Source organism: Malaclemys terrapin, chromosome 2, assembly GCF_027887155.1.
Source record: "Malaclemys terrapin pileata isolate rMalTer1 chromosome 2, rMalTer1.hap1, whole genome shotgun sequence".
NCBI classification, from domain to species: Eukaryota; Metazoa; Chordata; order Testudines; family Emydidae; genus Malaclemys; species Malaclemys terrapin.
In genome coordinates, this window is record NC_071506.1 from 173,419,536 (window position 1) to 173,439,832 (window position 20,297).

Consider the following 20,297-nt stretch of genomic DNA (forward strand, 5'->3'; position numbering starts at 1 on the left):
GAAGAAGTGAGGTTCTTACCCACGAAAGCTTATGCTCCCAGTACTTCTGTTAGTCTCAAAGGTGCCACAGGACCCTCTGTTGCTTTTTACAGATTCAGACTAACACGGCTACCCCTCTGATACTTGATATCAATCTCAGAGTTTCTGACGATAGCCTAGAAGTAGCCACTAAGCTATTCTATTCCAAATGTACATGTTTTTTCTTGCTTTTCAGGTATGAATCATTTTAAAGTATCTGCTTTCATTCATGTGTAGTGTTGGTTTTGGTGGTGACGTGATAAGAACAGAAATGAAAATCACAAAACACTATTTGTATCACACCAGTCTACAATTTTAACCTTTTAGCTCAGGCATAGTTCCATATTCATATTTTTAACAACTATTATTAGTATTTTGTCATTTTGGATTACTTTTCTAGTATGTTTTCATAACAATCTTCCTACCTTCTCCCAATACATCTGCATCTTTAAAATTATATAGTTTTGTAACTAACAAAACATGTGCCATCTATGTTTGTGAAAAAAGAATGAAAATGTATTTTTGAACATCTCAAAACAGCTTTCTATTACCATTTCAAACGGAGTGGTCTACAAGTGTCTAGGAATATATACCTCAGCTGCATATGGCTTATATCTTTCTTATCTTGGGTAAAGTGAAAAATTTAATTATTTGGAGAAAAAATGCAAATTACTGCCAACTCTGTTAACTATGAGAGAGTTGTATTATCTCCTAACATAAATTGTCACCAAACTGAAGAAAAGAGACTTTGGAAGCTGATCTGATTACTGTCAGTGTGAGTGCTCAAACTCAACTGTTGGCGAATGTCCAGTACCGATCATTGAATAATCATCACCTCATCATTCAGCCTTCTCAACTGACATGCAAAACAACATCCAAATATTCATTGCACATCTGTGCCGGAGAGATTACGCATTAGCAATTCAAATCAATTCAATGTACAGGCAGTTTCTGCAAAGGCGTCTGTTTGGGTGAGATGCCTTGTTGTCTAGGATGGATAATAAGGCAACTCTGTCTAATCTTGGAGAACAATCAACCCATCTTGAGAAGGTGACTGACTACGTATGCTCTTGCCCTGACAGCACTAGAACAATGGCCCCATAATGCACTTGACTCAGCTGGTAATAAAATCTACTTTTGATTAGCAGCCATGGCTTGTGTCAATCACTGTATGATGCACCATTGTCCTCTGCTCCTGAACACAGTTTATTTACAGAGAAACAAAGGCTTTTTGGATATGGCTGCTGCCCAGAGATTGCAAAATAGATTGAGCTGTCAGCCCCACACACTAGATGAAGATTAATGAGTTGTGCAGACAATAAATATGAAGCAATGACCATAAATATGCTAATAGGTATTATCCATATACACTATAATTGCTACAAAAATTAAAAGGTAGTGTGAAGGAAATAGGTCGCAAGGTGACAGATAGATAATCTTGGATGCTGGAGATCTTTGGTGCAGTTAGATTCTCTACAGGTTTATTTTCTCCAATTAAACCCCTCAAAAGACTAATTGTTTAAAAGCTGTTTGAATAATCTCTTTTTAAATAGAGGTTTATGGGGAAAATGTTTATGAAAAAGTGACTTCAATGAAAGTGTTATTAGAATGAAAAAGGTGACTATCAAAAGCAGGGTATGCAGAGATTAATATTTGCGATCAGCTGCCAAGCTTCATTATGAGAAAAATATACCTAAGTGGCACATCAATCAGGACTTCAAGGGAAACATACTAAAAGGACAACAATATATTTCCACACACATACAAGTGAATCAGATCATTCCTTGGGGAAATATACAAGAACCACATGTACATCTGTTTCCTTTGCTATTACATGTTTGAAGAAACCAAAGATGGAAAGGATGCCTCTGGGTAAAATTTTCCAAGTGGTTTCGACCAAGCCTCTGATTTTGCAGTCGCCATAAAAGAGAATGCACTTTTGATGGAACATATTTTTAGACAGCCAAGAACTTGGTTTTCCATGTGACAAAGTCAAATAGTTAGATGTCCAGCTACTTAGTTTGCAGGTATAAAAGTTCCATTGTGCCTGGACCTGCACGTGGAAAATCATAGAATCATAGAATATCAGGGTTGGAAGGGACCTCAAGAGGTCATCTAGTCCAACCCCCTGCTCAAAGCAGGACCAATTCTCAACTAAATCATCCCAGCCAGGGCTTTGTGAAGCCGGGCCTTAAAAACCTCCAAGGAAGGAGACTCCACCACTTCCCTAGGTAACGCATTCCAGTGTTTCACCACCCTCCTAGTGAAATAGTTTTTCCTAATATCCAACCTGGACCTCCCCCACTGCAACTTGAGACCATTGCTCCTTGTTCTGTCATCTGCCACCACTGAAAACAGCCGAGCTCCATCCTCTTTGGAACCCCCCTTCAGGTAGTTGAAGGCTGCTATCGAATCCCCCCTCATTCTTCTCTTCTGGAGACTAAACAATCCCAGTTCCCTCAGCCTCTCCTCATAAGTCATGTGCTCCAGACCCCTAATCATTTTTGTTGCCCTCCGTTGGACTCTTTCAAATTTTTCCACATCCTACTTGTAGTGTGGGGCCCAAAACTGGACACAGTATTCCAGATGAGGCCTCACCAATGTCGAATAAAGGGGAACGATCACGTTCCTCGATCTGCTGGCAATGCCCCTACTTATACAGCCCAAAATGCCGTTAGCCTTCTTGGCAACAAGAGCACACTGTTGACTCATATCCAGCTTCTCATCCACTGTGACCCCTAGGTCCCTTTCTGCAGAACTGCTACCTAGCCATTCGGTCCCTAGTCTGTAGCAGTGCATGGGATTCTTCCATCCTAAGTGCAGGACTCTGCACTTGTCCTTGTTGAACCTCATCAGGTTTTTTTTGGCCCAATCCTCTAATTTGTCTAGGTCCCTCTGTATCCGATCCCTACCCTCTAGTGTATCTACCACGCCTCCTACTTTAGTGTCATCTGCAAACTTGCTGAGAGTGCAGTCCACACCATCCTCCAGATCATTAATAAAGATATTAAACAAAACCGGCCCCAGGACCGACCCTTGGGGCACTCCGCTTGAAACCGGCTGCCAACTAGACATGGAGCCATTGATCACTACCTGTTGAGCCCGACGATCTAGCCAACTTTCTATCCACCTTACAGTCCATTCATCCAGCCCATACTTCTTTAACTTGCCCACAAGAATACTGTGGGAGACCGTATCAAAAGCTTTGCTAAAGTCAAGGAATAACACATCCACTGCTTTCCCCTCATCCACAGAGCCAGTTATCTCATCATAGAAGGCAATTAGGTTAGTCAGGCACGACTTCCCCTTCGTGAATCCATGCTGACTGTTCCTGATCACTTTCTTCTCCTCTAAATGTTTCATAATTGATTCCTTGAGGACCTGATCCATGATTTTTCCAGGGACTGAGGTGAGGCTGACTGGCCTGTAGTTCCCCAGATCCTACTTATTCCCTTTTTTAAAGATGGGCACTACATTAGCCTTTTTCCAGTCATCTGGGACCTCCCCCGATCGCCATGAGTTTTCAAAAATAATGGCTAATGGCTCAGCAATCTCACCCGCCAACTCCTTTAGCACCCTCGGATGCAGCGCATCCGGCCCCATGGACTTGTGCACGTCCAGTTTTTCTAAATAGTCCCGAACCACTTCTTTCTCCACAGAGGGCTGGTCACCTTCTCCCCATGCTGTACTGCCCAGTGCAGCAATCTGGGAGCTGATCTTGTTCGTGAAGACAGAGGCAAAAAAATCATTGAGTACATTAGCTTTTTCCACATCCTTGGTCACTAGGTTGCCTCCCTCATTCAGTAAGGGGCCCACACTTTCCTTGATTTTCTTCTTGTTGCTAACATACCTGAAGAAACCCTTCTTGTTACTCTTAACATCTCTTGCTAACTGCAACTCCAAGTGTGATTTGGCCTTCCTGATTTCACTCCTGCATGCCTGAGCAATATTTTTATACTCCTCCCTGGTCATTTGTCCAATCTTCCACTTCTTGTAAGCTTCTTTTTTGCGTTTAAGATCAGCAAGCATTTCACTGTTTAGCCAAGCTGGTCGCCTGCCATATTTACTATTCTTTCTACACATCGGGATGGTTTGTTCCTGCAACCGCAATAAGGATTCTTTAAAATACAGCCAGCTCTCCTGGACCCCTTTGCCCTTCATGTTATTCTCCCAGGGGATCCTGCCCATCTGTTCCCTGAGGGAGTCAAAGTCTGCTTTTCTGAAGTCCAGAGTCCGTATTTTGCTGCTCTCCTTTCTTCCTTGTGTCAGGATCCTGAACTCAACCATCTCATGGTCACTGCCTCCCAGGTTCCCATCCACGTTTGCTTCCCCTACTAATTCTTCCCTGTTTGTGAGCAGCAGGTCAAGAAAAGCTGTGCCCCTAGTTGGTTCCTCCAGCACTTGCACCAGGAAGACAGACAGTCAGGTGGTATTTATTAAGAGTAGAATCATAGTGGGTATTTATTAAGAGTAGAATCAAAAAATGTGGGTTCATACATTGAGAGGCTATTGTTGAAAATTTGGTCCATAATATTTAAAGATCCCAACCCCCTTTGTTTCAATCTGAGAATCTAAGAGCTTTTTCAGTATATTTGCTTTGGAAATATAGGGTCTCCACAATGTAATTGATCAAATAGATTTTTAAGTTAAACTCTTTGACTATCACATTTTCACAGGTGCTGTAGCACAGATTGAGAAGTAGGACATGACAAGGTGAGTGATCACTTCTGTAGAGAAACAGAAGATGTATTGAGAACAGGGGTTGATTTGGAAAAAAAAAAAGTGAAGCTGAACTCTTCAAAGCCCTGCCCACAAACGAAGCTCCACCCACTTGAGATGCCATTCACAGGAAATTTTACAGATGTTTAAATACAGGATTGGCTCCCCCTCAGTAAGGCTCAGATGTGCCTCTGGGCTCTTTCAGGCTTCTTAAGTTGGTTCAGTTCATATGTTCCCCTCTCCTGTGCTCTTCTTCCTTCTGGCTTGTTGACTCCAATGGTCAGACTGAGAAAAAAATAAGTAGAAATATTCTCCCAAGAACCAGCCACTTGCAGGCACCCAAAAACAAAACTATTGCACAAAACCAAACAGTTTCCCTGCCCCAAGCAGGCTGCAGTCCCCAGAGGCCTTTCCCCTGTGCCTCTCTGTCCTGGAAGGAGGACACTCCCCCTTCACTTCAATCCCCTGTTGAGTCATGTTGTTGGGTAGGAAAGGGTCCATTTATTAGGTGTACCCAGTCGCCATTTTGGATTGATAAAAGGACAACCTGTCCTCCATCTTGGCATCTCTTCACCTTCAACTTTTGGCGCTCTTTTCGAGTTTGATGCGGGAAAGATAGTGTCTCATGGCAGTAGAATCTGCCTAGCAACAGAGAACGCATACAAGGGAGTGTCACCCTCTGAGGGGCGCTCTGTGTCTCTGGATGCTGTGAAAGCAGGTCATCCCAGTGAGGCATATAAGCTCTCCCACAGAATACCAGCCTTGCTATTAGCTAGAGCCCTGAGGGAATTAGGACTTGAGGTGAACCAGTAACATCTAACAAGGTTCCCTTAATTTACCTCCACTTACCTGTTCCATCATCACGTGAGATAGCGTTTGCATTCAGCACACAGGATGACGAGATCAAGAATAGAAGACAGAAGAAATCATACTGAAGATCTACTTACCTGTCACCAAAGTTCCTGAGGTCTGGTTCCTGTTGTGTTCCTGTTCCTGGCACCTGTCCCTGAGAACCTGGTTCCCGTCTGTGTCCCTGTTCCTGTTCTCCTGTCCAGTGTCTGCAAGATATGGTATAGTCCTCCTTGTTTAGTCCTGTGTACCCCATTGTGTATAGGGTTTGGGGCTCTGGGGTTCACCCCCATTTACATCATTTGTGTTAACAATCGAGCTTTTATTGTGTTATCTTAGTTTGCAGGGAATCTGTTATTGTTACTCTTAATAAATACCACCTGACTGTCTGCAACCTCAATCTGCCTTTGTCTTGACTACACAATTACCAATGATAGATGGGGAGGGGGTAGAACACTGCAGATAGCCCATCTTCTGTAAAGTAAAATCTAATTCCAACTGTCTCAGGCTAACAATGTGACAAGCAGGTAGCCTTTAACATTTTCCTGGCTGTTTCACCCAGTCACAACCAAAAGCTTACTTTAAAATAATATAATCATAGAATCATAGAACTGGAAGAGACCTCGAGAGGTCATCTAGTCCAGTCCCCTGCACTCAAGGCAGGACTAAGTATTATCTAGATCATCCCTGACAAGGGTTTGTCCAACCTGCTCTTAAAAATCCCCAATGATGGAGATTCCACAACCTCCCTAGGCAATTTATTCCAGTGCTTAACCACTCTGACAGTTAGGAAGTTTTTCCTAATGTCCCACCTAAACCTCCCTTGCTGCAATTTAAGCCCATTGCTTCTTGTCCTATCCTCAGAGGTTAAGAAGAACAATTTTTCTCCCTCCTTGTAACAACCTTTTATGTACTTGAAAACTGTTATCATGTCCCCTCTCAGTCATCTTTTCTCCAGACTAAACAAACCCAATTTTTTCAATCTTCCCTCATAGGTCATGTTTTCTAGACCTTTAATCATTTTTGTTGCTCTTCTCTGGACTTCCTCCAATTTGTCCACATCTTTCCTAAAATGTGGCACTCAGAACTGGACACAATACTCCAGTTGAGGCCTGATCAGCACGGAGTACAGCGGAAGAATTATTTCTCGTGTCTTGCTTACAATACTCCTGTTAATACATCCCAGAATGTTTGCTTTTTTTGCAACAGCATTATGCTGTTGACTCATATTTAGCTTGTGATCCACTATGACTATAATTATAATAATTAATAATAAGAATTAATAATTAATTAATAAAACTGAAAGCTGAGATTCTGCAGCACAAGATGGCCACCTCAAGAAAATAGTCCTTGTTCTCCAAGCTGGCACAATTTGAGCCGTGGCTGAGAGGCATGCAGGGAAAATAAGCATTTTTAATCTAGCTTTGATATTCAGGATCTGACAGAATATCATTCAGCTCAGAGTAACTCATCAAGACTGATAGGAGAAGGAAAACCAAAAGATTAATTAAACTTCCCCCATGTGTAGTCAGAGGCCAAGATCCTAGAAGGATTCCAGAAGGACTTGATTTTTATCTGTATAACAAAAGTATCCACATGATAAATATTATAAGTAATCAAGGATTTCTGAAGGGATGTAAACATTCATGATTCACAGCTTTAGCCAACTCTAACTATTGGGGGTTAGTAAGCAGTTTTCCATGAGGGCAGGTTATCCTATAACTGGCTAATGTAGGGTTTCTAGCACCTTCCTCTGAAGCAGATGGTCTTGGCCACCACCTGTGACAGGACACTGGACTAGATGTATCAATGGTCTGATCCAGTATGGCATTTCCTGTGTTCCTAAACTGCTTTGACTTCAGTGGTGCTGACGCCCATTTACACCAGTTGACCCGTAGGGTACGTGTATGCCTACACTGCAGGCACAGGGTGTGATTGTAGCTTTAACCTAGCAGAACAGTGAAACTGCGTCAATGTACGAACCTGCCAGGGACTCTAGGTATTTACTTTGGAGGCCTTGGCTTCACTGCTCCAGTACCTGAGCTAGCTAGATTAAAGCCAGCTCAGGTATGTCCACTCAAACTGCAGGCACACCCAGTGATTGCAATACAGACATTCCTTTAGTCTTTAAGGCCTTGTCTACATTAGCAAACTTCAAACCCATAATTCATCATTGGTGCAATTCCACAAGTGGTAACAAGAGTGAAAGCACTAGAGTAGGTGGAGCTCAGGTGGTTTTACCACCAGGTCCTCTGGTCCTGCTCGCATCATCTTTATCAGATTTGCTGCTACAATGAGCTAGCTTTTGCAGCCCTTTCCTCACTGAGTAGTTCCATTGAACGCTTAAATCCTTGCACTGGGTTCCCCTCCTCCACCACCTCAAGCTTCTTGTCCTTGCCTTTAAGGACCAGTATAATTCTGCCTCTCCCTGCTTATTCACCCATTTCTTTTTACATCATTCTCATCCCCTCTGCCCTGCCAGACATGCCAGTCTTGACACATCTCACTCAAAATAAGGACAGAATTCAGCTGTTTAGAGCAACAAGTCTGCTAAAGAACCCCTGAGTGGTCCCATCAGGGATGACAGTCTTCTGGCATAATTTTTCCTGTGTAGACCAGTGGCCCTCAACCAGGGGTACTTGTACCCCTTGGGGTACCCAGAGGTCTTCCAGGGGGTACATCAAGTCATCTAGATATTTGCCTAGTTTTACAACAGGCCACATAAAAAGTACTAGCGAAGTCAGTACAAACTAAAATTTCATACAGATAATGACTTTTTTGTATTGCTCTATATACTATACACTAAAATGTAAGTACAATATTTATATTCCAATTGATTTATTTTATAATTATATGGTAAAAATGAGAACATTGGTGATAAGATCAGTGAGAAAATGTAAAGTCATTCTCTAGCTATACCACAACTATGAGATTTTGAACCAACCCTTTGGCTTGATGGACAAGAGCAATTGCTGACGAGGCTTCAGTGATAAACTGATCTCTAAAGAGCTCTCTAGCTAATATATCAAATGAAGAGTGAGCTCCACACATCCATCCCAAGTTAATACAGAATTAACTTATGGCCCCATTTTTTAAAATGGTCTCCAATATTAGAGGGTTGAACACTTTATTGCTTCTGTAGACTAAGATCATGGCCCACACCAGGTGGTACTTGCATCCCTCCATTCCACCACCCAAGCTTCCTGTGTGTCACCCTCCCATACTGCTGTATTTCATGGACAGCCTATAACCCCTCATGCCTGAAGCTCTGTGTGCATACCTTATACTCCTCACCTGCCCCCCATTCTCCTTCTCCCTATACCATAGCATTTTCTCCCTATGTTATGGGTTCTGTGTGCCTCCCCATTCCCCCCTTCCCCACATACCAGAGTCGCCATGCTTTTCCTATGCCAGGGACTCTTCCATTTTCCCCCACCATTCTTTTTTTCTTTCCTTTCTCTGTGGGTGATAAATCATTCAAAGTGTCAACATTCTAAACTCTGTTGGAAGGATGAGCAGAGCTGAGATGGGGGATGTTGTTAAGCTGGAAGGTGTTAATTGATGCCATCATCTGGTTCTTTGATCTATAGGCAATTACAGATCTGATTGAAGCTGCTGGGTCTGCTAACTGGATGCAAGGGACTCTGTGTGCTCCTCATTTTCCCATTCTGGTTTTCCAGATTTCATCAATATCAATAGGATTCCGCCCATTGATACCTAGAACATTCCTCGGAATTTTAGAATTAATTGGATGCAATGTTCAAAAGTTATTACATTATAGACAGAGATATTCCATAGAGTTGAGTATAAAACCTCACTTTGGCCAATAATTTCTGCCAGCATTTGAACTCATTTGATCATCTAATAGCCAAATGCTGAGTGCCACAATACTGAAGGCTTTGTTGAGACCCAAGTAAAAATCAGGGCCTATGTGCATTGTGGTGGTGGATTTTGAGGCACCTAGTGGATTTAGACACCTGTGGGGTTAGGAGGCAGCTGAGCAGCAGCCAATCGGAGCCCAGTAGGCTCAGTTAAAAGGAGCTGCAGGGCCTGAGCAGGTCAGTTGGTGGCTGGGACCAGAAGGGAGAAGAAGGACTGGAAGACAAAGAAACTCTCCAGGCAAGGAGACCTGGGAGAGACCCTGCTCAGGTTCAGGATCCTGACACAAGGAAGAAAGGAGAACAGCAGAATACGGACCCTGGACTTCAGAAAAGCAGACTTTGACTCCCTCAGGGAACTGATGGGCAGGATCCCCTGGGAGAATAACATGAGGGGGAAAGGGGTCCAGGAGAGCTGGCTGTATTTTAAAGAATCCTTATTGAGATTGCAGGAACAAACCATCCCAATGTGTAGAAAGAATAGTAAATATGGCAGGCGACCAGCTTGGCTTAACAGTGAAATCCTTGCTGATCTTAAACACAAAAAAGAAGCTTACAAGAAGTGGAAGTTTGGACAAATGACCAGGGAGGAGTATAAAAATATTGCTCAGGCATGCAGGAGTGAAATCAGGAAGGCCAAGTCACACTTGGAGTTGCAGCTAGCAAGAGATGTTAAGAGTAAGAAGAAGGGTTTCTTCAGGTATGTTAGCAACAAGAAGAAAGTCAAGGAAAGTGTGGGCCCCTTACTGAATGAAGGAGGCAACATAGTGAAAGAGGATGTGGAAAAAGCTAATGTACTCAATGCTTTTTTTGCCTCTGTCTTCACGAACAAGGTCAGCTCCCAGACTGCTGCACTGGGCAGCACAGCATGGGGAGGAGGTGACCATCCCTCTGTGGAGAAAGAAGTGGTTCAGAACTATTTAGAAAAGCTGGATGAGCACAAGTCCATGGTGCCGGATGCGCTGCATCGGAGGGTGCTAAAGGAGTTGGCGGATGTGATTGCAGAGCCATTGGCCATTATCTTTGAAAACTCATGGCGATCGGGGGAGGTCCTGGATGACTGGAAAAGGGCTAATGTAGTGCCCATCTTTTAAAAAGGGAAGAAGGAGGATCAACTACAGGCCAGTCAGCCTCACCTCAGTCCCTTGAAAAATCATGGATCAGGTCCTCAAGGAATCAATTCTGAAGCACTTAGAGGAGAGGAAAGTGATCAAGAACAGTCAGCATGGATTCACCAAGGGCAAGTCATGCCTGACTACCCTAATTGCCTTCTGTGATGAGATAACTGGCTCTGCAGATGAGGGGAAAGCATTGGACTTGTTATTCCTTGACTTTAGCAAAGCTTTTGACATAGTCTCCCACAGTATTCTGGCCAGCAAGTTAAAGAAGTATGGGCTGGATGAATGGACTATAAGGTGGATAGAAAGCTGGCTAGATCGTCGGGCTCAATGGGTAGTGATCAATGGCTCCATGTCTAGTTGGCAGCCAGTATCAAGTGAAGTGCCCCAAGGGTCAGTCCTGGGGCTGGTTTTGTTCAATATCTTCATTAATGATCTAGAGGATGGTGTGGATTGCACCCTCAGCAAGTTTGCAGATGACACAAAACTGGGAGGAGTGGTAGATCCGCTGGAGGGTAGGGATAGGATACAGAGGGACCTAGACAAAGTAGAGGATTGGGCCAAAAGAAATTTGATGAGGTTCAACAAGGACAAGAGCAGAGTCCTGCACTTAGGATGGAAGAATCCCATGCTCTGCTACGACTAGGGACCGAGTGGCTAGGCAGCAGTTCTGCAGAAAAGGACCTAAGGGTTACAGTGGACTTTGAGAAGCTGGATATTAGTCAACAATGTGCCCTTGTTGCCAAGAAGGCTAACGGCATTTTGGGCTGTATAAGTAGGGGCATTGCCAGCAGATCGAGGGACGTGGTCATTCCCCCCTATTCGACATTGGTGTGGCCTCATCTGGAGTACTGTGTCCAGATTTGGGCCCCACACTACAAGAAGAATGTGGAAAAATTGGAAAGAGTCCAGCGGAGGGCAACAAAAATGATTAGGGTGCTGGAGCACATGACTTATGAGGAGAGGCTGAGGGAACTGGGATTGTTTAGTCTGCAGAAGAGAAGAATGAGGAGGGATTTGATAGCTGCTTTCAACTACCTGAAAGGGGGTTCCAAAGAGGATGGATCTAGACTGTTCTCAGTGGTACCTGATGACAGAACAAGGAGTAATTGTCTCAAGTTGCAGTGGGGGAAGTTTAGGTTGGATATTAGGAAAAACTTTTTCACTAGGAGGGTGGTGAAGCACTGGAATGGGTTATCTAGGGAGGTTGTGAAATCTCCTTCCTTAGAGGATTTTAAGGCCTGGCTTGACAAAGCCCTGGCTGGGATGATTTAGTTGGGGATTGGTCCTGCTTTGAGCAGGGGGTTGGACTAGATGACCTCCTGAAGTCCCTTCCAACCCTGATATTCTATGATTTAAGCAGGGAACAGACAGAAAGCCCAAGAAGGTGATGGAACTGAGTGGGAAGCAGACCAGGGAATAGCAGCAGCAATTATTAAAGGAAAGCAGTAGGTGGCTGCTGTTTATAGGTCCCTGGAATGGGACCCAGAGTAGTGGGTGGGCCTGGATCCCCCCACTGGCCACTGGGGAAGTGGTCTATGCCATGAGGAGTGGTAAGGCTTGTTTAGGGGCCCAAGTGAAGAGCAGGACTTAAAGGGACACCAGAGAACCACTGAAGACAAATAGTCTCCATAGCAAGCCCTGGGGGCAGTGCTCAAAAACAGGGCAACGACAGGCTTTTAAAGCTAGACCAGAAAGGGCTGAGAACTAAGCCCAGAAACAAGGCTGCAGACACTAACAAGGACATGGCAGTCATTATTGTTTATATAAATCTCTCTGTTTTTTCATCCATTTCACTCTTTGTGTGACTTAGTCGGAGGGCTGAGCTACTGAAGATCCACCTGATGAGGGCAACAGCCGACAGGGGGCACCATGAGCAGACAGAGAGTTCAGATTCACACCTAGATGACAGGACACACTCACAAGAGGTGAGGGGAGATTCAGAGGTACTTTGTGCTGGCCCAGACACCATACTGCCCATGTGCCAACTACACATACACAAGCACATGGGGTCCCTGCCCAAGAACCAGGCTGTATGCCTTTTATTTTTGATAAACTGTAACCTACTAAGTATATACAACTAAACTAGAGAAAGACACTCTTATTCCTGAGTGTCGACATGGGGAGTTCTACTGGTATAATTCTGCTGGTAAACTTCCCTGTGTAGACCAATCCTTAGTTTGGGTTGTAAATTCTTCAAGGCAGAGAATGTCTTTTACTCTGTACAACACCTAGCACAAGGAGTCCTGATCTTCAGAGGGGCCTCTGAACATTACTGCAATACAAATAATAAACAGCAACAACATAGAGACAGACAAAATCAGCATACAAAAGTTTAGATTTATCTGATCTCTTTCCAAAGCAGATCCAAGGGGAGGGAGAAGCTGAGTGAAGGGTCCACCCTTCCCTCATCCTAATTCCTAAGAGTACTTTATTCATTTGCTATATGTCCCTATACATATAATGTAGCTCCAGAATGGAGTCATGCAGTTATACTCTCCCCTCCTCACATATTTAATGTATTATATCAGGGTGTGAAGCAAAATAATCAAGGAAAATCTTATCACAGAAGGGATTCACAGAGCTGTGATCATTTTCCTTTCTCAGTAAATGGAAACTGAAGCAGCTTAAGTTTACAGTTTCAGTTTCATTTCTTTCCCTGTGCTGAATCTCTCTCTCTCTCTCTCTCTTTCTCTTCCCCGCCCCCTCTCCTGCCCAGAAGTATTTACAGGACACAGGCTCTGCCCAGGAGCTCATTTCAGTCCAGAAAAGCAGAAGGAAGGATGGCTGACAAAAATGTGCACAAGGCTGGTTTTACCCCAGGTGGGATAAAAGGAGGATCAACTGGCTCTGAGATGATGTCCAAAGAGGCGAGGAGCCATGGAGGAGGTGTGCCTTCTGGAGGACCTACTTCTACCCTACAAGAAATGGGTATGAGTTGGAATTTCTTCTTTTGCATAAAAAAGAAATTAAAGGCTACTGCACCTTAGAGAGGAGGGGTAAAAAGAACCTAGTATTGATTAAACAATTCTGCCCTAAAAAATAAGCTCTGCTAAGTATTCTCTTCTCACTTACAATTTTCATTGAAGTAAAAATTATTGACCAATATAACTAGGGCCCTACCAAATTCATGGTCCATTTTGGTCAATTTCATGGTCATAGGATTTCATTATATCAGCTATTTAAATCTGAAATTTCCTGGTGTTGTAACTGTAGGGGTCCTGACCCAAAAGAGAGTGGTGAGTGGGATCACAAGGTTATTGTAGTGGGTCGCGGTATTGCCACCCTTACTTCTGCGATGCTTCTGGTGGTAGCACTGCCTTCAGAGCTGGGTGGCCAGAAAGCAGCAGCTGCTAGCCAGGAGCCCAGCTCTGAAGGCAGCGACACGGCCAGCAGCAGAGCGGAAATAAGGATGGTATGGCATGGTATTGCCACCCTTACATCTGCACTGCTGCCTTCAGAGCTGGGCCTTTGACTAGCAGCTGCCACTCTCTGGCCGCCCAGCTCTGAAGGCAGCAGCACAGAAGTAAGGGTGGCATGGTATGATATTGCCACCCTTCTTTCTGTGCTGCTGCTGACAGTGGCACTGCTTTCAGAGCTGAGATTCATTCAGAGGCACAGACAGGAACTGAAATTTTAGCAGAGAGTATAGGTTACAGTTGCAATGACTGTGTCAAATGTGTGTTTATGGGAAACACGTTTCTGGAGAAGAGAAGGATGTGTGCCTGATGCTAAAGGAAATCGTACCTGCGCCTTTTGGAGATATTCCAGAATAGCTCTTATTCTTGTGAAAATAGTAGCCCTATAATGCCATCAAGGTAGGTGATGGCTTTGGCTCTCTGCAGTGTAAGAGCTTCCAATGCATGCTATGCCTGCCTGGGTGAGAATGAGAGGTTCTAGTCTCACTTGCATAGGCGTGTGCACGGGGTGTGCAAATGGTGGGCAAATGGCTCCACTCTCCCAGCGCAGCAAGCCACCAGGCTCTCCCCTGGAGCCATGCTCCAGGAATATTCAGGGCTGGGGGCTCTGCTCCACCAATATTTGGAGCTGGGTCTCTTCCCCGGTCCTGCCTGGAGTGGGCCCTGCCCTGCCCCCCCGCATCCCTGCCTGGAAGAAAGTGGCACATGCCTCTCCCCTGCCTGCTTGTGCTGCCGGTGTTGCACATTCCTACGCGGAGCGGCTCCCGGCAGCAACTGCTGTCTGCTGCCCCAGGGTCCTAGTGCCCCCCATCCGTTATGGCAGGGCAGGCTGCCTTTACCTGCCCTTCCGCCCTAGCCCTGAGCCTCTCCAACGCCCCAAACCCCTCAACCCCAACCCCAGCCCTCATCCCCCCCGCACCCTAATCCTCTGCTCCAGTCCTGAGCCCCCTCCTGCATCATGAACCCCTCATCCTTACCCCTGCACCTCCCCACCCCCAAACTCCATCCCAGAGCCTGCACCCCTCACCCCCTCCTATGCCCCCATTCCCAGCCCAGAACCTGCACCCAAACTCCATCCCAGAGCCTGCACCCCTCACCCCTCCTGCACACCCACCCCCTGCCCCAGCCCAAAGCCTGCACCCAGCACCCAAACTCCATCCCAGAGCCTGCATCCCAGACCCCCTCCCTCACCCAAACTCTATCCCAGAACCTGCAACCCTCCTGCACCCTAATCCCCAGCCCAGGACCTGCACCCCAGACCTCCTCCCCCCACCCAAACTCCCTCCCAGAGCCTTAGGCAGGTGGGGGGCGGAGTTGGGGGGGCAGGTTCTGGGCACCACCAAAATTTCCACAAACCTGCCACCCATGCTCGGGGCAGCATGTCTGGCTCTGTGTGGAGCAAAACATGCTGCTAGGAGCCTCATGGTAAGAAGTCTGGGTCTGGGGGGGTTGGATAAGGGATTGGGGCAGTCAGGGGACAGGAAGCAGGGTGGGTTGGATAGGGGGTGGGATCCCGGGGGGGTGGTTAGGGGTGGGGGGTCTCTGGAGGGGACAGTCAGGGAACAGGTGGGGTTGGATGGGGCATGGGAGTCCCAGGGTCTGTCAGGGGGCGGGGGGTGGATAGGGGTCAGGGCTGTCAGGGGACAGGGAGCAAGGAGGGTCCTGGGGGGGCAGTTAGGGTGGGGGGTCTCTGGAGGGGGTGGTCAGGGGACAAGGAGCTGGGGGGGAGGGTTGGATGAGTCAGGAGTTCTGGGGGGGGCCCTGTCAGGAGGCAGGGGTGTAGAGAGGGGTTGGGGCAGGCAGGGAACAGGGGGGGTTGTATGGGTTGGGAGTTCTGGGAGTCCTGTCGGGGGCGGGGAGTGGTTGGATAGGCGTGGGAGTCCCGGGGGCCTCTCTGGGGGCAGGGGTGTGGATAAGGGTTGGGGCAGTCAAGGGACAGGTAGGGGGTAGGGTCCTAGGGGGGCAGTCAGGGGACAAGGAGCAGGGAGGCTTAGATAGGGGGTGGAGTCCTGGGGGGCAGTTAGGGGCAGGGGTCCCAGGAGGAGGTAATCAGGGGACAAGGAGAAGGAGGGGTTGGAGGTTCTGAGGGGGGCAGTCAGGGGGCAGGAAGTAGGAGGGAATGGATGGGGGCAGGGCAGGGGCGGGGCTAGGGCAGGGCGGGGCTCCCTGGGTGCACACCCTAATGAAATGTGCTGCGCACGCCTATGCTCACTTGCACAGGTGTTCATTGGAAACCTTGCTCATTAACATTGTGTTTTAACCTTTTCCCCCTGGATAAACATACCCCCCTCACCTTTAACCCAGCATGGACATTTGCAGGGGAGTGTTTCTGTCTGCAGCAGCAGCTGAACGGTGTCCAGTGTCACTCTATTCTAGTCAGTATAGGCTTTTATACCACACTCATCACCATGTACCTGAGCACCTTCCAGCCGTGCATTAAGCTCCATGACTACGCATGTCACATGTTGGTTGTTCTCTCATCCTCTCTCCCAGGGGGAAAAGTGCAATATGTTGCTCTATATTTATATTTGAGAATGCAAAGTCAAAGAAAAGCACCTTACACTTCGAGTGGAAGGTGGTGGGGCTTGTGATGGCCCTTAGTTCTTTATTGTAGAAAGCTCTATTGAGCCAAACGAGTGGTGGTGTTAGCACTTCCTCACCCCAGAGCTTTAGTTGATCTTTTACATCTGAGGACTCTTACTTAGAGATGCATTACATGGCCCCTGCAGGATGTTACACCCACATTGCAATGGAAATTTAGAATTGGTTTCTAAATAGGACGGTGTCCTTCCACCCTGGAAACAGTAGCACTGAAAAGGTTGCACATTGCTAGTATTCTTGCATATTGGTGGGATGGGATGAGTGACTAGCCATCTCTTTGCATTTATTTTTGATATCATTATTTGAAACATTTGGTGGAATTTAAGTGTTTTATAGCTTTAAAATGCCATACTATCCCATGAGACCCCTTCCAGCCTGGAGATCATTATCAACACACTCTTTGTAACTGTTGTAGGTGCCAAAAGCTCAACCCATTCATCAGGTTTCACCCCTAGTGGGATCTCCAGTGGAACTAAGGCATCTGGAATGATGTCCCAGGAAGCTAAGTCTCACGGAGGAGAAACACCAAAGGGTGGGACAACATCCACCGTCCAGTCTGTCTGTAAGTTGAAGTCCTCATATTGTTTATAATTCAGTGAAAGATTCATTCATTCAGAAATGTCATCTACTTTAAAATGTCATTATATGAACAGGTGTGGTTAAGCAAAGCTGCTGCATTTGAACAATGTTTCTCCTGCTTGTTACTTGATATTCAGTCAGGAGCAGAAATTGGAAAGCTGCTGGAAAACCGTAATGCTGAGAGTGAGTGACCTAGCGCTGACAGTGCATTACAAAGTGTGATATTTGCTATGGCAGAAAAAAAAGGCCAACAGAGTTTTGGGTTGCATATGCATTGGCATCAGAGGGACTAATTCCTCGATGGAGCCATGCTCACATTAGAGAATCTGTAAAATTTCCCACTGTTGCTAATACTGTTTCCACTGCACTGATTTCTCTAGAAGTCCTAGTAGAGTTGGACTGCCAGCTACTGCTGGCATTTTTACACCATGACATATAACTCTGCTCGCAGCGGGTATAATCTACACTGTTAAAAATAGTGGTAGCAGTCAGCGAATCATCTACACTAGAACTCCCAACATTGCTGAAACCAGTGCAGATGAGGAAATTATAACAATGATAGGAAATGTTTAGAAAAATTCCCTGATATAGTAAGTGGCTATAGAAAATGGGTTAGCTGTATCTGGAACTCTGCATTCATTTCTGGCATCTCATTACCAGAAATATATTGACCAACTGGAAGTATAGACAAATTAAAAGTACTACGACATTGGAAGGAGACTGTAAACTCTTTAGGACATGGAATATATCTACCTCTGATTTGTACAGTGCCTGGCACAAAAGAGTTTCAATTCTGCATGGGGCCTTCATTCAGGTGCTACAAGAAAGAAAAAGAGAAAGAGACTCTCTACAAATACTAAAAGAATATGAACATACTTAGACACATTTAAAATTACACTGGACAAAGTACATAATACATCCACCATAAAGAATTATCCTGCAATTATTATTATTATTGATAGTATATATTATGTGGATTCTGGTAGCACCTAAAGGTCCCAAATCAAGAGTGGGGCCCTATTGTGCTATAAAGTAGATTATAGGATGGTGTGAACAGACGGAAGGGGGACAGGATGAGTTGATAGGAACATGGAAAAAGGAAGGTTTCAGAGTAGCAGCCGTGTTAGTCTGTATCCGCAAAAAGAAGAACAGGAGTACTTGTGGCACCTTAGAGACTAACAAATTTATTAGAGCATAAGCTTTCGTGGACTACAGCCACGAAAATGGCCACGGATATGCATCCGAAGAAGTGGGCTGTAGTCCACGAAAGCTTATGCTCTAATAAATTTGTTAGTCTCTAAGGTGCCACAAGTACTCCTGTTCTTCTTTTTGTGGAAAAAGGAAGGAATGTCATGCTTTGGATTCTAGGTGGATAGGCCTGGTGGTTGGAGCAGTGGTCGAGGCCAGATGTAGAGTTGAAGGCAGCACTGAAACCAGGGTCCAGGGGCAGGCCATGGATCAGAATGGGGGTCAGAGTCCATAGCAAGCCAAATCAGGATCATGGTCAGATGGAAGCCGGCTGAAGGTCAAAGCCAGGTTGGAATCAGTCCAAAAATCTAGGGGGCAGCAGGTGGATGCAGGGCTGGAGTAGAGTCAGAATAGGCCATGGACAAGGCTGAAGTGGGCTGGAACAAGGCTCGGGTAATGCTGAGGCAGGGACAGGGAGAGGCTGGAAGCTGAGGGAGTCTGTAACACTGTGAGGCAGCAGGAGGTTCTTAACCAAGTGGTGCTGCTGCACAGCCTAACTTGCAGCTCTGGCAGTGAGAGTGAAATCCTGTATCTGGGGGGTCATCTGACCTGGGCCCTGCCCAGGGATACGCTGCTGTAGCATGCCTGAGGGATGAGATACTGCAGGCTCTGCTGGAGGGGTGAGTCATTGTAGCTGAGTGAGCAGCCCTGGAATGGTTGCAAGTTTGCCTCCCAAGTAAGGGAAGGACAATACTGATGAGGGAAGGAGGAGAGAGGAGGAAGGAAAGTATAGAGGGGAGGATGGAAGGCTCGGAGTGAACTTGCAGCAGTGGGAGAGGCTTATAGCAAGTAGCCAATCAGCAAGGAGTAAAACTTGTCCAGAAACTTTCCTGAGAAGATAATGTCCAATGACATCACTGTCCAAAAGTTCCAAAGGAGCTGTTGCTGCTACTGTTACAGCCTTCACTGCCCACAGGCTGACTGTCTGTAGATTCTCTCTCCCACACCCCACATGGCTGGAGGTAGGAGGCTGGCTGCACGAGTCCTGGTTTCCTGGCTGGCGGTCCCTGGAAGGTCTCCGGAAGAGGAATCTCCCTGCTGGTTTGGGGGGAGGGGAATCTGCCCTTAGCCACAGAACGTGGGTAACACTGCAGTGCAACCTACTTCTCACTACGCTGCCAAGTTGCCTCAGCCAGCCTGGCTGAAGGAACTAGTCCTAGGAGTGAGGATGTAGTTCATTCTCTATAGCCCATTCATTACTTGGCTTTCCTGATGAGACTGCCAACTAGGGCACTAATAATGGTGGTGGGTGTTGTGCTACACTAAAAACTTAACTTAGACCTCCAACTCATTTTACATAAGTCACTGAGTAATTTTCAGAGGGTTATGCCTTGGCAGGTTTTGAACAGCTGATCAGCTGTCAAAGGCACTATCTTCCATAAGTTCCCCTTAACGTAAACATAATTTAAGGTCATTATTGTTTATATAAATGTCTCTGTTTTTCTTTTAGCAATGGGTGGTAAAGGAAAATAAAATGAATAAAGAAGCATTGCTCAGCCTGCCAGCCCTGCAAACACCACATCCCTGGATGACACAACTGGTGACCTTTCCCTGTCCCCCCACACCTTGCTGATATGAAGTCTCAGAGCTTTAACATGCAGAATAAAAGCTTTGTGCAGGAAATTTGATTTTTCCAGTTGTGTATTAATTATTCATTAAGTTAATCTCTCTGTTGTTGGTATGGAATGCATCCACCAAAGGCTTTTTTTCCCTAATGGAACTTCTGTGAGTCTGGCCAGTTAGTTTTATGACTTTCTGAAATACTCTCAGAAATGTAGGCACCCCCAGATTTCTGCTTGACCTGCCGGGAGGAGGGAGAGGTGCTTTGTCTTTCTCCCACTGCACCTGCCCACCCCTGTCCCTGGCAG

General features: G+C 45.9%; 1 protein-coding gene across 2 annotated transcripts in view; it reads left to right on the forward strand.

Annotated features, from left to right (window-relative positions):
- Positions 1–20,057, forward strand: part of LOC128831842 (interferon alpha-inducible protein 27, mitochondrial-like) — a 52,041-nt gene extending 31,984 nt beyond the window's left edge. The window contains exons 1-4 of one of the 2 annotated variants that reach the window (XM_054018642.1): positions 5,647–5,807; positions 13,305–13,513; positions 17,018–17,164; positions 19,880–20,057. In XM_054018642.1, the coding sequence (XP_053874617.1) occupies positions 13,366–13,513; positions 17,018–17,164; positions 19,880–19,902 (318 nt within the window). In that variant the 5' untranslated portion in view covers positions 5,647–5,807; positions 13,305–13,365 and the 3' untranslated portion in view covers positions 19,903–20,057. Of the gene's footprint in view, positions 1–5,646; positions 5,808–12,395; positions 12,511–13,304; positions 13,514–17,017; positions 17,165–19,879 lie in introns of those variants that run through there. The other variant, XM_054018641.1, reaches the window with a different exon arrangement.
- The last annotated feature ends 240 nt before the right edge of the window (positions 20,058–20,297 follow it).